Source organism: Linderina pennispora (assembly GCF_002104995.1).
Source record: "Linderina pennispora strain ATCC 12442 chromosome Unknown DL89scaffold_114, whole genome shotgun sequence".
NCBI classification, from domain to species: domain Eukaryota; kingdom Fungi; phylum Kickxellomycota; class Kickxellomycetes; order Kickxellales; family Kickxellaceae; genus Linderina; species Linderina pennispora.
Window position 1 is genome coordinate 1 of NW_024468362.1, and position 13,826 is coordinate 13,826.

The 13,826-nt window shown below is 56.0% G+C and overlaps 4 protein-coding genes across 4 annotated transcripts; all 4 read right to left on the reverse strand.

The window, feature by feature from the left end:
- Positions 1-1,155, reverse strand: DL89DRAFT_42250 (uncharacterized protein; the record flags this gene model as incomplete). Its single annotated transcript, XM_040891644.1, has 1 exon — positions 1-1,155. A coding segment is annotated over exon 1 (673 nt), but the record flags the coding sequence as incomplete, so codon positions are not given.
- A 6,947-nt stretch (positions 1,156-8,102) lies between these two features.
- On the reverse strand, positions 8,103-9,385 carry DL89DRAFT_288477 (uncharacterized protein; the record flags this gene model as incomplete). The annotated part of the gene is given in 6 exon segments (XM_040889923.1): positions 8,103-8,364; positions 8,387-8,419; positions 8,481-8,500; positions 8,520-8,964; positions 9,183-9,313; positions 9,338-9,385. The coding sequence occupies 6 exon segments, from the start codon at positions 9,383-9,385 to the stop codon at positions 8,103-8,105; spliced, it is 939 nt and encodes a 312-aa protein (XP_040739196.1).
- Positions 9,386-11,805: 2,420 nt separating this feature from the next.
- DL89DRAFT_297643 (uncharacterized protein) lies at positions 11,806-12,318 on the reverse strand (the record flags this gene model as incomplete). The annotated part of the gene is made up of 1 exon (XM_040890755.1): positions 11,806-12,318. One exon carries the CDS (start codon positions 12,316-12,318, stop codon positions 11,806-11,808), a length of 513 nt encoding a protein of 170 aa, XP_040739197.1.
- A 515-nt stretch (positions 12,319-12,833) lies between these two features.
- DL89DRAFT_272602 (flavo protein WrbA) lies at positions 12,834-13,545 on the reverse strand. The gene has a single exon (XM_040888996.1). The coding sequence runs from the start codon at positions 13,486-13,488 to the stop codon at positions 12,880-12,882; it is 609 nt and encodes a 202-aa protein (XP_040739198.1). The 5' UTR covers positions 13,489-13,545; the 3' UTR covers positions 12,834-12,879.
- Between the last annotated feature and the right edge of the window lie 281 nt (positions 13,546-13,826).

The following is a 13,826-nucleotide window of genomic DNA, read 5'->3' on the forward strand; positions in this document are numbered from 1 at the left end:
AACAAACACAACAGATGATAGCAGCTGGCAGTGGCAACAGCGGAGCGCAGAGTGCAGCTGTCCAGCAACAGCTGATGATGCTGCGGCAGCGGCAGGAGAGTATGCAGGCCATGCGCAACATGGGCAACCCTGCTGCGGCTGCTGCTGTCAGTTTTGCCGGCCCGATGCCAATGGTATCTGGAGCGCAGATGAGCGACAGCATGTTCAATCCAGCGGTGGCGGCTATGGCGGCGGCCCACAGCATGGTGCCCCCACACATAGAGGGCGCCATTGGGAATGCAGCGGGTGCCTCGAATGCGCCGGTTTCTTCGAGCATTGCTGAGGATGTGGCGGCAGCGTCCATGATGTGATATGCGTGTTGTAATCCCTGCGCCTTCGTCTGAGCGCATCTGCACACTGGGCGTCCCATGTCTCGGCTTCTCCAGCCCTCCCCTCCCCTACCTCCTTCCACTAGCCCTCCTTTTTTTCTCAGCCCTACATTAAAAACGTCTTTGTTCAGCTGCTGCACATGCTCCATGTAGCCTCTGTGCGTGACTCGGGTCTGGTGCATGTCAAGGCCAACCACGAACGCGGAATGCGCAACTTGGGAATACGGAAACGGCCAGCGCCCCTCATCCCGCTGCAGTCTAGTGAGCTCGCCAAGAGTGGGTGGCCAGAAAAGGAGGGAAATCATGCTCTCAGGCAGGGCCTGCTGACGTGTGGAGGGCAGTAAAGGCTCGCTTGTTCGCTGGCATTTTTTAAATACCCTGTCTCCTTCTCCACACCAGCTTCTTTTTATTCTTCACCTTCAACAATTTTAAAAAAAATCGTACAGAGCCCTTCAAATGGACCGTCCGCCGTGTATTGCTATTCCGTTCAAGCAGACCAGCGAAGTCGACTGGGCGCGAGCGCTAAAGCGGTACATTAGCACCCAGTACCAGGAGGACCCGGAAGCATATAGCGAGGACTGCAACCGGCTGCAGCGTATGCGCCAGGACATGCGCGGCGCAGGGCCCGACAACACTGGCAGGGACCTCATCTACCGGTATTACACGCATCTGGAGACGCTGGAGCCGCGGTTTCCGGTGAACGAGCAGGGCGTCAAAGTCGCGTTCAAATGGTAAGTGGATAAAAAAAAAGCGGCTCCTGCTCCTTGGCATTGTCATAACCGCTGTGTAGTCTAACCGGCGCATTCCCTGGAGCGCCAAGGATGACAAATGGGCGGCGGGACTATATCTGAGGGTTTTGTCTCCTGTTTAATCATGTGGACCAGCACCGGATGCAAAGCTCGCATATTCTGCTCACCTCCCGCTTTCCGGATTTCTCTCAACAACTAGGACGGACCCATTCACGCATGAAACCACACTGCAGCACTCGCTGGCGTTCGAGAAGGCCAGTGTTCTGTTCAACCTGGGCGCGGCTGTGGGCATGCATGCCGCAACCCTCTATTCTGACGCCAGCCGTCGACCCGAATCCGAGTCACTGGTTCTGGCGTGCACGTACTTCCAGATCGCTGCCGACCGGTTCCACTACATCAGCGAGAACTTTCTGCACGCTCCTTCGCTGGACCTGCAGCAAGAGTCGGTCAATGCACTGTGCCAATGCAATGCATGCGCAGTCGCAAGAGTGCGTGGTGGAGAAGGCCCGGCTCGACGGCAAGAAGGATGCGACATTGTCCAAGCTGGCGCAGCAGGCGGTGCTGGCTTATGCAACGCTGTGCGACAGCCTGCGCCCGGCGATGGATAGCCACCCAGCTGCCGCGCGGGTGGCAGCAGCTGGCAGAGACCAAACTGAAGTACTATATGGCATATGTGCAGTACCACGAGGGGCGGGCAAACGACGCCAAGGGCAAGCACGGCATGGCCATTGCCAGGCTCCTGCAGGCCGAGACCTTGCTGCGCGAGGCGACACGGCTTGTAGGCGAGTTTTCTGACAGCTTCTTTGCCACGCAGGCTTTGACAGACGACCTCAACACGGGCTCGGCGCAGGGTCTGGCTGAGGCCATCAAGAGCATGAGCACCAAGGCCGCCGATGAGCTGAAGCAGATGAACCGCGACAACGACATGGTGTACAACGAGTCCATTCCGTCGTTTGCTGCGCTGCCGGCAGTCGAGGGCGCCAATGTGGTGGCGCCGATGAAGATTGACAGCATGTATTCGCCCGACGACCTCCGGCGGATTGTCGGGCCTGATCTGTTTGAGCGCCTGATCCCAATGTCCGTGCACGAGAGCTCCAGCATGTACAGCGAGGAGAAGGCCAAGCTGATCCGGACCGAGGACGACAAGGTGAATCTGGCCGACGGCGAGCTGCAGGCTGCGCTGGCGTTCATGCAGATGCCCGACATCCTCTACCGGTTCAAGCGGTACCTGGCAGCCACCACCCCTGGCAACAAGCGGTCTGGCTCTGGCGGCTTCATCGCCGAGCTGGCCGAGCCCAGCGCTGATGTGCGTGATTTGGCTCAGGGCGTGAGCATCCAGGAGCGCACGGCTCCGCTAACCGAGGTGCGGGCGACACTAGATGCCCAGCGCACACGCGTCAAGGACAGAATCACCGAGCTGGGCCAGATGCTGGACCAGGAGCAGCAGGCCAGCGACCAGGTTCTTGCCGAGTACTCGGCTGACCCAGCCTTTGCTGGCTACAAGCCATCGGTAGTAGCATCGCAGTTCTTCCGGGACGTTCTGCTGGAGCAGCGCAGGTCGTTCGAGAACGGCACCGCTATGGACCGCACGATCTTTGACAAGTACCGTCAACTGGTTGCACCCTGGCTGCCCACGCTGCAGAATGGCGCCGAGGGCGTCACCAGCGCCCTCTTAGAGCAGCTCAAGGACATCGACTTTGGCGGGGCGGCCAGGGCGGACGGCGGCGAGACTCTGCTGGACGTTGGCCAGGGCCAGCCGGTGGGGCTGTCGGGCCACGTGCAGACCGTGCAGGACACACTGGAGCAGCTCGATGAGGTCAAGAAGCAGCGACACACGACGCTGCGGGACCTGAAGAGTGTTGTCAAGGACGATGACATTGCCGGCACACTGATGAAGTCTGCCAGCGGCAAGGAGCTGCAGCAACTGTTCAACCGCGAGCTGCAAAAGTTTGACGCCTACACTCAGCGGTTGCAGTCGACGATGACGCGCCAACAGCAGCTGGTCAAGCGGCTTTCCGATGAGTTCCGCACCATGATGGAGTCGCCTGAGGCCCGGCGTGTGCAGGAGAAGTGGGATCTGGCCGAGCAGCGCAAGGCCACTGTGGAGGCACAGCTGCTGGAGGCCGTGCAAACGTACAAGATCGTCGCCCAGGGAATGAACAGCGGCGCAGAGTACTACAAGAACATGTACAGTATCCTGGAGCGCCCGCACAAGGATCTCCTCGAGTACATTGAGGGCCGGGCGAGCCAGCGCGAGCAGCTGGTGAAGCGGGCCAGGCAGGAGAAGGCGGCGCGGGAGCAGGCCGCGCTGAGGGAGAGGCTGAATCAGTATGCACCGCCGCCAGCACCAGCTGCCCAGGCGTATGCGCAGGTGCCACAGAATAACCGGGCGTTTGAGGTTGACCACCTGGCGGACCAGGCAGCCCAAATGACGCTGAATGCACAGAGGGCCAATGCCCCGCCCCAGCAACATCAGCTGCAGTACCAGCAGCCGTTGGTTGACCAGTCTCCGCAACAGCAAAGATACCAGCCACCACAGCCGCAGCCGGTTGTCCACTCGTCGCCACAGCAGCCAATGTACCAGCCGCCGCAGCAGCAGCAACAACAAATGTACCAGACGTACAGCCAACCTCAGCAGCAGCAGCAGCCCGTGGCCCACAAGTACCACCAGCCGCCTGTGCATGTGCATGCCCACCAGGCGCAACAGCAGCCGCAGCCTCAGTATCAGCCGCCGCCCAGCAGTACGCACCGCCTCCAGTCGCAGCCCAGGCATCCGCGCCGCCGCCCGTTGCTACCCAAGGATACCAGCCACCGCCACCACAGCAGCAGCAATATGTGACAAGCATGGCTCCGCACCAATATGCCCTCGCACAGGCGCCTGCAGCTGACCCTTACACCTCCGCGGCATCCCGCCAGTCAATGGAGAACAAGCGGCGGACCAACCCGGCGGACCCGAACTTCCAGCCAGGCTACGGCGGCTACGGCACCCATGCGGCAGCCCCACCTGCTCCTGTTTCCCTAGCCACCAACGACGTGTACTCAGGCATTACCACTGGCTACGGGACCACACATGCGCCGGCCTCATCGAGCTCCTATGCACCGGCACCACAGGCTACGCACCATCACCAGCACCAACAGCAGCAGCCAGTGTATGTGTCGCAGGCACAAGCTGGCGGATATGCGCCGCCGCCGTTTGCACCGCCGCCCAGCCAGCCCACCAGCTACAACAGCACCGTGGCAAGCGTCACCCAGCCGCAGTATGTCCAGCAGCAGCAGCAGCAGCCACAGCAGCAGTACTATCACCACCCGGCATCGGTAGGCAACATGAGCGCGGCTCCGCCACCAGTGGCCTCTACCAACATGCCATACTCTGTGCCTATCCAGACCGCCCCGCAGCAGTATAGCCAGCCGCCGATTCACCAGCAATACAGCCAGCCCCCGCGCCAGCACCAGCAGTACCAGGGACCGGTGCAGCAGCAGCAACAGCAGCAACCACCGCAGCAGCAACCACCGCAGCAGCAACCACCGCAGCAGCAACAGCAGCAACCACCGCAGCAGCCGGCGTATAACCCGTACGCTTACTCAGCACCGCCGACCGCCGCCGTCATTGGAGGGCCAGTCCCACAGGCGCAGCCAGTCCAGCCCGTCCAGTCTGGTTATGCACAGCAACCACAGTTCCAGCAGCAGCAGCAGCAGCAGCCCCAGTACTCGCATGGCTACGGCGGCAACGTTGGCGGATCGCTGATGGACTAGCGAGTTTTCACATTAATAATCTTCCACTATCTTTATACCATGCTTTGACCGCATATTTCTAATCCTCGTTGCGGCTGTCGGCACTCCCGCGTGAATGCGCGAGCGGGCTAGATGCCATTTCTGGTAGCAGCAGCGGCTGCTCCCGTGGAAAGACAATCGTCCCACCTTGGAGCAGACTCGGCGCTTTGCGGACCTGGTGATGGCGCCTCGATATGAGCACAGACGTGTAGGCTCTGGCGCGCGCTGTGTACCAATTGGCAGAGAATGTGCCGGCCAAGGGATCTCAAGAAAAGCAGCCGCCTGCGGCTTAGTCAGTGCGAGAGTGCGTTTCCAGGAGTGGGGGAGGAGACGCTTTTCTCCATCCCCCACTCCAACAGCAAAAGCGCCATGGTTGCTGGTATATAAGCTGCTGTGCCCGCACACGCCGCTGTATTTGTGCTCCAACTCCTCTGTTCTCAACTAGTTTTTCTCTCTCTCTTTCTCTTTTTCCTATTAAAGACTTTAGCATACATTCTTTGACCATGGTTCTCGCCACCGAACTGAACGCCTACAAGCAGCTCCAGGCCTACTACGATGCGGCCGGCAAGGACATCGACATGCGCCAGCTGTTCAAGTCCGACGCATCGCGCTTCTCCAAGTACTCCCGCACGCTGAAGCTGTCGTCGCTCGACGGCAAGCACTCGACCGAGCTGCTGGTCGACTTCTCCAAGAACCGCATCGACGACAAGACGTTCCAGCTCCTGCTTGATCTGGCCAAGGATGCCAAGCTGGAGGAGTACCGCGAGGAGATGTTCACGGGCAAGCACATCAACGTGACTGAGGACCGTGCGGTCCTGCACGTTGCGCTGCGCAACGTCGGCAACGAGCCGATCTACGAGTCCGGCAAGGACGTGATGCCCGAGGTCAACGCGGTGCTGGAGCACATGAAGGAGTTTTCGGAGCAGATCCGCTCCGGCGCCTGGAAGGGATACACTGGTGAGCGCATCACCGATATCGTCAACGTCGGCATTGGCGGCTCTGATCTGGGACCCGTGATGGTGACCGAGGCCCTGAAGAAGTTTAGCCAGCCTGGGCTGAACGTCCACTTTGTGAGCAACGTTGACGGCACGCATATGGCCGAGGCGGTCAAGAACCTGGACCCGGCCAGGACCTTGTTCATCATTGCGTCCAAGACCTTCACCACGCAGGAGACCCTGACCAACGCCCAGTCGGCCAAGGACTGGTTTCCTGGCCACCGCCAAGGACGTAAGTACTACTGCATTATCTCGCAGGCGCTCTGTTTCAATATCCGCCTGCCGGACCACTCCTGTTTTTTTTCTGTCCCCCAATCCTCAGCCCACCGCATTGGGCCAATTTGTCCGGTGGGGCAGAGGGACAGGCAATCATGCTCTTCACAGAAGGCGTGTTGCTGCTGCTGCAAGACACTGGGCACCACTCCACACGCACGCTTCCTAGAACGATTTACTGATGACACGCAATTTGCTACCCCAATATTTAGGAGGCCCACGTCGCCAAGCACTTTGTTGCTCTGTCAACCAACACCGAGGGCGTCACTGCCTTTGGCATTGACGCGAAGAACATGTTCCAGTTCTGGGACTGGGTCGGCGGGCGCTACTCCCTGTGGTCGGCCATCGGCCTGTCGATCGCCATCTTCATTGGCTTCGACAACTTCCACGCCCTGCTTGAGGGTGGCCACGCCATGGACCGCCACTTCCGCACGGCGCCCCTCGAGGACAACCTGCCGGTGCTGCTGGGTTTGCTCGGCATCTGGTACAACAACTTCTTCGGCGCCGAGACCCAGGCGCTGCTGCCGTACGACCAGTACCTGCACCGCTTCTCGGCCTACTTCCAGCAGGGCGACATGGAGTCGAACGGCAAGTTTGTGTCACGCGACAGCCGTGAGGTGAACTACCAGACCGGCCCGATCATTTGGGGCGAGCCCGGCACCAACGGCCAGCACGCGTTCTATCAGCTGATCCACCAGGGCACCAAGCTGATCCCGTGCGACTTCATTGCCCCCACGCACACTCTGAACCCGATCCGTGGCGGTGTGCACCACGACATCCTGCTGTCCAACTACTTTGCGCAGCCTGAGGCTCTTATGAACGGCAAGACCCAGGAGGTTGCCCGCGCCGAGATCCTCAAGGAGGGCAAGCTGACCAGCCAGGCCGAGATTGACGCCCTGGTGCCGCACAAGTCCTTCAAGGGCAACCGCCCCACCAACTCGATCCTCGTCAACAAGGTCATCGATCCCTTCGCCCTTGGAGCCCTCATCGCCATGTACGAGCACAAGATCTTCACCCAGGGTGCCATCTGGTTCGTCAACACCTTCTCCCAGGAGGGTGTCGAGGAGGGCAAGCGCCTGGCCAAGGCCATTCTGTCCGAGCTCGCCAACCAGGACGACGTCAGCTCGCACGACTCGTCCACCAACGGCCTGATCAACTTCTACAAGGCCAACCGGGCGTAACCCCTGCTACATAGCTCTATGTTTATCTCTTTGTCCAAATAACAAGTCACCGAAGCCATCCATTTCCAGCATGCACAGATATCGGCAATATGTGCAAGACAGCTCGATTTATTGTAACCTGCTCTAGACGATTGCAATGCTGCGTCAGACCGTTGTTGGCTCCGGCGCCTTCTCGGCGGCGGCAGCAGCAGTCTCCGCGGCAACAGCCTCCGGCTTCTTCTCGCCGATCCTGGCGGCCCTGATCTTCATCCGCATCTGCCTCTCGGCCTCCTCCTTCGCCTGCTCGGTCTTCTCCCATGCCAGTCGGCGTTCATTCAGCACCGTCTTGATCCTGGCCATCGTCTTCTTGCACTTTATGATCCGGCTCCTGTTGGAGAAAAACTGCGGCGGAATCTTCAGCCTCGCCGCCTCCTCCACCTGGCTCGCCAGCACATTGCGCTCCTTCAGCACGACATACCACAGCTTCTGCAGGTCCTCCCAGCTCTTTTGCCGCAGCTCGCTCGCCGCCCACGCACGCCCCGTCGGATCCTGCTTCACGGGCAGCCGCTGGCCCTTCTCGAAAAACTCCTCCAGCCCGCGACGAACACCTGCGCGGCGTGTTGTGAGAGCACCTAGACGGCTGAACATTTTTTAGAAATTTGGAGAATGAATAGCTGAATTGAAGAGAGCAAAAGCTGTATGCAATAAGCAAGAGGAAAAAACTGATCCTGAATTCCTGTGCACGAAGCTGCTATCTTGTATGCTGATCCAGTGATCACATAATTATCAGAGCTCGGCATGTACCCCGTTGGTATGAGGTGTGGGCGTCGGCGTCTCGAGCACAGGCAGGGTTGCATCGGCACTAGTTGGCGTGGGTTCGACGGTATCTAGCTCTGTTTCACTCAATGCCATATTATTGCCACCGGCATAAGTCTGATAATACACCGGCCATTGGTCATCCTCGAAAGCAGAATATGCGAAGTGAGCAAGTTGAAATGGTTTCTGACTCGCAAAATCGACTGTCTTGGTGTGCTGACTTATGCTGTCGCTGTATGCAGCCCCATACACACCGCCGCTTTCTAGATCCACTTAATGGTGTGTCCCTGTAGAGATATATGGTATCCAAGTGTACTTTGGCCAGTTTACTTCTTCGCCGCTACTCACGGCTGCCAAGAAATCATAGTCTGGTTAATAGGGTACGACAATATCGTCAACAAACTCGTGGGACTCCAGTGTGAATTCAGTGCATATGCCGTGCATGTAGATGCTGTAGTGAGCAGGTCTGATATCGCTTTTGGTCCCGACTAGTTCGATATTGAGCTTGTAATCGCCATTGGCTAATGCACCAAAAGGGCAATAAAGGACCTCCCAAACAGCAATAGATGTTGGAACCGCTTTAGTTTCTTCATCCTCGCTTACAGAATACCCATTCATACCGAGGGGAGGTGCTATGGCCACAAGCCCTGATGTCCTCGATTCTTCACTCGCTGGTGTGAACCCAGAAATATCGTGATCCGCCTCGCTTGACTCAGCTCTACGAGACTTGGAACCGTACCAACTACCGCTGGCCGGATCCGGGTTATCCTCGAATACAGCCAACCCCTGATCAACAAGCTCAATATGCAGAATGGCTCGAGTATTCGGTTGGCTTCATGTAGTGGCTAGTACTGTTGCTATATGCAGCCAAATATGCCCCCATTGCATTTCACATGCGAATATTTGTATGTAGCTGTACGTGTAGAAGCCACCCAGGAACGAGCACCTAACTCTCTTTGGTCGCTACTGTATCCACTGTCCATAGAATAGGAATCCGCTGTGCAGTCTTTGAAGTATAAATAAGTGTAGGTTCATGGTTCAGGAATAAACCTGTCGCACGCGCCGTTCACATTGATGTTGTATTGGGCATCAACCAGAATTCCACATGGATAGTGCTGGGCATCAAATATTGCTTGGTCGTTTTCAGAAGATGCATCCAAAGTGCTAACAACGACTGCTTCCTAAACGTGCGTGTGGAGTGTTACCACAACGAGAAGAGCAGTGGCGAAACTAAACACTAGCACTGTTTTCATGATATTGGCGAGTTTTGAAACAAATGAAAATTCGACAGCCACCTATTAATACGTGCATTACATAACCTGTTTAAATATATCGGTGCAGGCGTCCCTATGCTGGTGGTACTGTATGAAGACAACGAATAGTTGAGCTGACTTTCATTTGACAGCAACGCAGAAACCCCTTTTGATTTCCTCAAAAACTGACACGTCACCTATACAAAAAAGCCTATCCTAGCACACCCTGCCACGTCCACATCTCGTGCTAGCATACAAACACGTGGCAAGACATATATGGACGAGTAGGCAACCATGCTCTCATTTATTCGATATTTTTATTTGCCGGCACTACAAAGAAAAATTCTACCTGAATTCAAAGTGCTTCTCATTGACTGGAGGGGTTGGAGTCACTGGTGCAGACGATGTCGGCCCATATCCAGTCGGCGTGGGTTTAGAAATATCGTAGTCACTGCTTGATCTATCGCTATAGTATCCTGATGAATACCATGAGTACCAAGCCGGGGGTTGGTTGTCCTCGAATGCAGTAAACGGTTCTCGGAAGAGCCCACCTGGATATTGGCTTGCGTACTCGACTGTCTTAGTATACTGGGTAACGCTGTCACTATAGTCTGCCTGGTAAGCACCGCTGCATGCAATATCTACGTAATGAGGCGTGTGGGTACGAGTAACAGGTATCCAGGAGCGCGTATCCGATTCCTCACCCTTGCTATGATATCCACTGCCCATATAATAGGGGCCGGAGGTGTAACCTTCAGGGACGAAGTATGTATAAGTATATGGCTCAGGTGTATACTGTGCACACGCGCCATCCACATTGACGTTGTAACGGGCAGGTCCGACGTCGCTCTTGGTCTTGACAACCTCAAAGTTGAGCTTGTAGTGGGCATCGGCCAGGACTCCCAGTGGATATTCCATCATATAAAACAGGTCGCGATCAACTCCAGACGATAGCGACATTTCGTTGTCATTCTCCACGATATCGCCAAGTTCGCCAATTCTGCTGGCACTAGCTACACCACTAATGGTAGCATGTGCGCTCTCTTGAGCGTGCGTTTGGATGGCCACCGCGGCGAGAAGAGCAGAGACGAGTCCTAACTTGAGCATTGTTTGCATGGGGTTGGCGGGTAATTGAAGTGGATGATGGGCTAAGAACCGCACCGCAAGCCCAGCCATTATATAGTCTGTATGAATGGCTTGGCGCAAGGAGTGCCCCTGGTCCTGGTAGCATCATACTGGGAGACTGGTAGGGGCAGGTTGTTGGCAACGCAGCACAGAACATTCGGTTGACAGCAAAACGGAAACGACCTACTGATTTCTTCCAAAATGGGACCCTCGCTCCGTATCACAAACCAGTTAGGGATACAAGCTCATGCGAATTTCCGCAGCTCACTGTCAGCACATATGCAGCGGATGTCGGTATCTATTTAACTAGCTGAATGGGGACTGCTGGCTGAGCTTGTGGCTATCGGTCTTGGCAGCGCGCGCTGTCGGAACTAGGTTAGAATTCTAGAAGCCATTTGCCCAGAGCAAATGTGAGCACATCCAAGCTGAGAATATTCCAATGCCACATGCACACATTTCACACACCGACCATGTGTGCTTAGTGATGTTCTTGGGATTTTTACAGAAAGCTAAGAGATAATGTTCAGGCTGTGCCGCCAGACTCAGTCATAGTCAGTGTCTGCATCGTCAACCACGTTGCCGCCACGGAAGTTGTCAGCAGCGACAGCGAAATCTTCGCTGCCTGAGCAGCAATTTCCGCCTCTGTCTACGGTACTCGCGGGCTGTCTGGCAGCGCTTGCGGACAAGGTATGTAGTCGTCTAAAGCAGTATACGCAACATCCATGAGGAGAATCGGATTCACGCTCTGATACGTCGCTGTAGTAGCACGCTGGCTTGCGCTGTCACTCTACTTGGCATTGTAGATACCACTGCATGTGTCGGCAGAATATGTAGGCGTGAACGTTGTCACGACATACCGACCCAAGGAAGCTGTAGTTGTGTAGTCAATGGCTCCAGGGTAATGGGAGAAGTATGTGTAGGGATAGGGATCGGGAAGGTACCAGGCACAGTCTCAGCCTATCTCAACCGCAGCACAGATACCAGCTCACTGCTATACCAGGATCGAAGGTGAGAGTGATGTTTGGTGGTCTGCATCAGGTAGGGATGATGCTTGTCGCTAGCAGATTCCACGGGCTTCTTTCAACAGTTGCAATAATGAGCAGGCGACCCTGTCAGCCTCGTTAGCAGTGCTGGTTGGGCTGTAGACAATAGCAGGAGTGATTATAATGCGTCCAGGCAGCTTCCGTGCCAACATTTAACGAGATTCGCATTTTGAAATCACACAAAATCAAAAAGTGAACCAGCTATATCGAAGAGCTGGTGAACTGGACATGGCCAAACCCAGACTTGCCAACCTAGTTGCCGCTGTCCGTATCATTGCCTGCGTTATTGCCGTCGCTGACATGACCCCCACTGACATAAATGTCCCTGACATCGCCCTGGTGCTCAATATTGCCATCTTCATCGTCTGTAACGTTGCTGTGACCACTGTTGTCCTTGGTATTCCCTTTGGGATGCGGGCAACGGTGGATAGCGGCAGGAGCTACTAGGACTGGCTCAGGCTGAGTTGATAGGGCGGGTTTTGCATCATAATCATCGCTGCCATTGGCATGGTCATCGTCGTTGCCGGTGATGTTCCCATCGTCATCACGACGGATAATGCCAGACCTGGCCAAGAGAACGTGCTTCACACCATTTGGCAGATGACCAAAGACATCGGCGTTGAATCCCCAGGGGTGAGCGACTGGCGGACGAGAGAAGATTGCAGCAGATACATCGGTGTCAGTGCCACCAAGTGGAGCGGCGTTGGCGGATGCATTCAGGGCAACCACGGCAAGCACAGCAGAGACGAAGTAAACCTTGACCATATTAGGTGGTAGCTAGTTGAAGGTGCTGGTAGGTAGAACTGGAGAGGTGGTAGAGAACAGCAGAGAATATTGGAGCGGCTGTGCCCAGATTAGGATTGTGTATGTTGGTAGATTCTGTAGAAATGGACGGCTGGTGTCGAGAGATTTATATACGTTTGGACCACTGCAGGCAGAACTTAATGGCAACATCAACTGGCAGCATCTACTGGCAGCCTTTCCTCATAGTTCATGCAATATGTGGTGTCAGATAAATGTAGGCAGCTGGCATGCACCGACGTTCCATGATAATATGCCAAGACACCGTCTGCTGCAGTCAGTGCGCATGGTGGCAGGTCCTTCTGCCCTCTATCCACTGAGGTGTGGAGCAGGCTTGGTGAGCCGCTGTGAGGAACACCGGTGAGGGGCATCAGGAATGTTCGGAGCAAGAATAGGCACTGGGGAACCAAAAATACCGCGCATCGCAGTGGATTGAGAAAACTCCATTAGGCAAAAATAATTAGCAGCAAATGTGTCTCCGCGTCTGTTCTGAGGCAGAAATGTGTGTAGGATTGGTTGAGGCATTTACGCCGACAGCTTCGCGGCAATATTCGCAAAGCTCTCGCCCTGTGCAACGGCTGCTGCCAAGTCGTACTCGGTGGGCTGGCGTGCGCCGTCGCTGCCAGCAACCGTGCCTGCGCCCCACGGCGATCCGCCTGCGACTTGGTCGACACCCGGGTTGCCAGCGCTGGTGGAGAGCGCGGGGACAAAGACCATTCCGTGGTGGGCGAGAACGGGAAGGAACGAGAACGCAGTGGTTTCCTGGCCGCCGTGCTGGGAGGCTGTTGAGAAGAAAATTCCTGCAGGCTTACCGCTGAGCGTGCCCTTGACCCACAGCGAGCCTGTGGAGTCAAAGAACGCCTTGACCTGGGCAGGAGCAGATCCGAAGCGGGTTGGGAATCCGAACAGGAAGCCATCGGCCTCGGCTAGCTTGTCAACGGTGATGACGGGGATGTCGGGCTTGGGTGGAGCATACATGCTCTGGAGGACGCTCTCGGACAGGGTCTCTGGGAACTGATATACCTCGACATCGACCAGTGCAGACTTTTCCAGTCCTTCCTTGATTGACTTGGAAATGGTGTGGACGTGTCCGTAGGTGGAGTAGAAAACGACAAAGACCTTGGGGCGGGCCATGATATACTATGCGAGGCAGTACTGTGGTAAGTGTAGGTTGCGATTATATGGTTGCTGGTAGTGTTGTGTGTGGCTGGCGGGGATATGCGGCAGGCCGTTCTCAATTTATACAGAGCAACTATCGTGAGACTGGGAGGGAGGCTTACAAATATGCCAGCGGCTCGGATTACGAATTGTGTTTACTGATACTGGATGACAAAAGTACAGCGATGCAGGCGGTGGAGCGGTAGATTGCAGAGCCGGTGTGTCCATAGCAAAGCGTGAAGGGATCAGATCTGGGCCATGGGCATTAGGCGGCAATTCACATCGCTGTCACGCTTCTCTCGCTCGTGAAATGT

What these genes read in the sequence shown, in the direction of transcription:
- DL89DRAFT_272602 (XM_040888996.1), bottom strand. Translation starts at nt 13,488, where the DNA reads ATGGCCCGCCCCAAGGTCTTTGTCGTTTTCTACTCCACCTACGGACAC.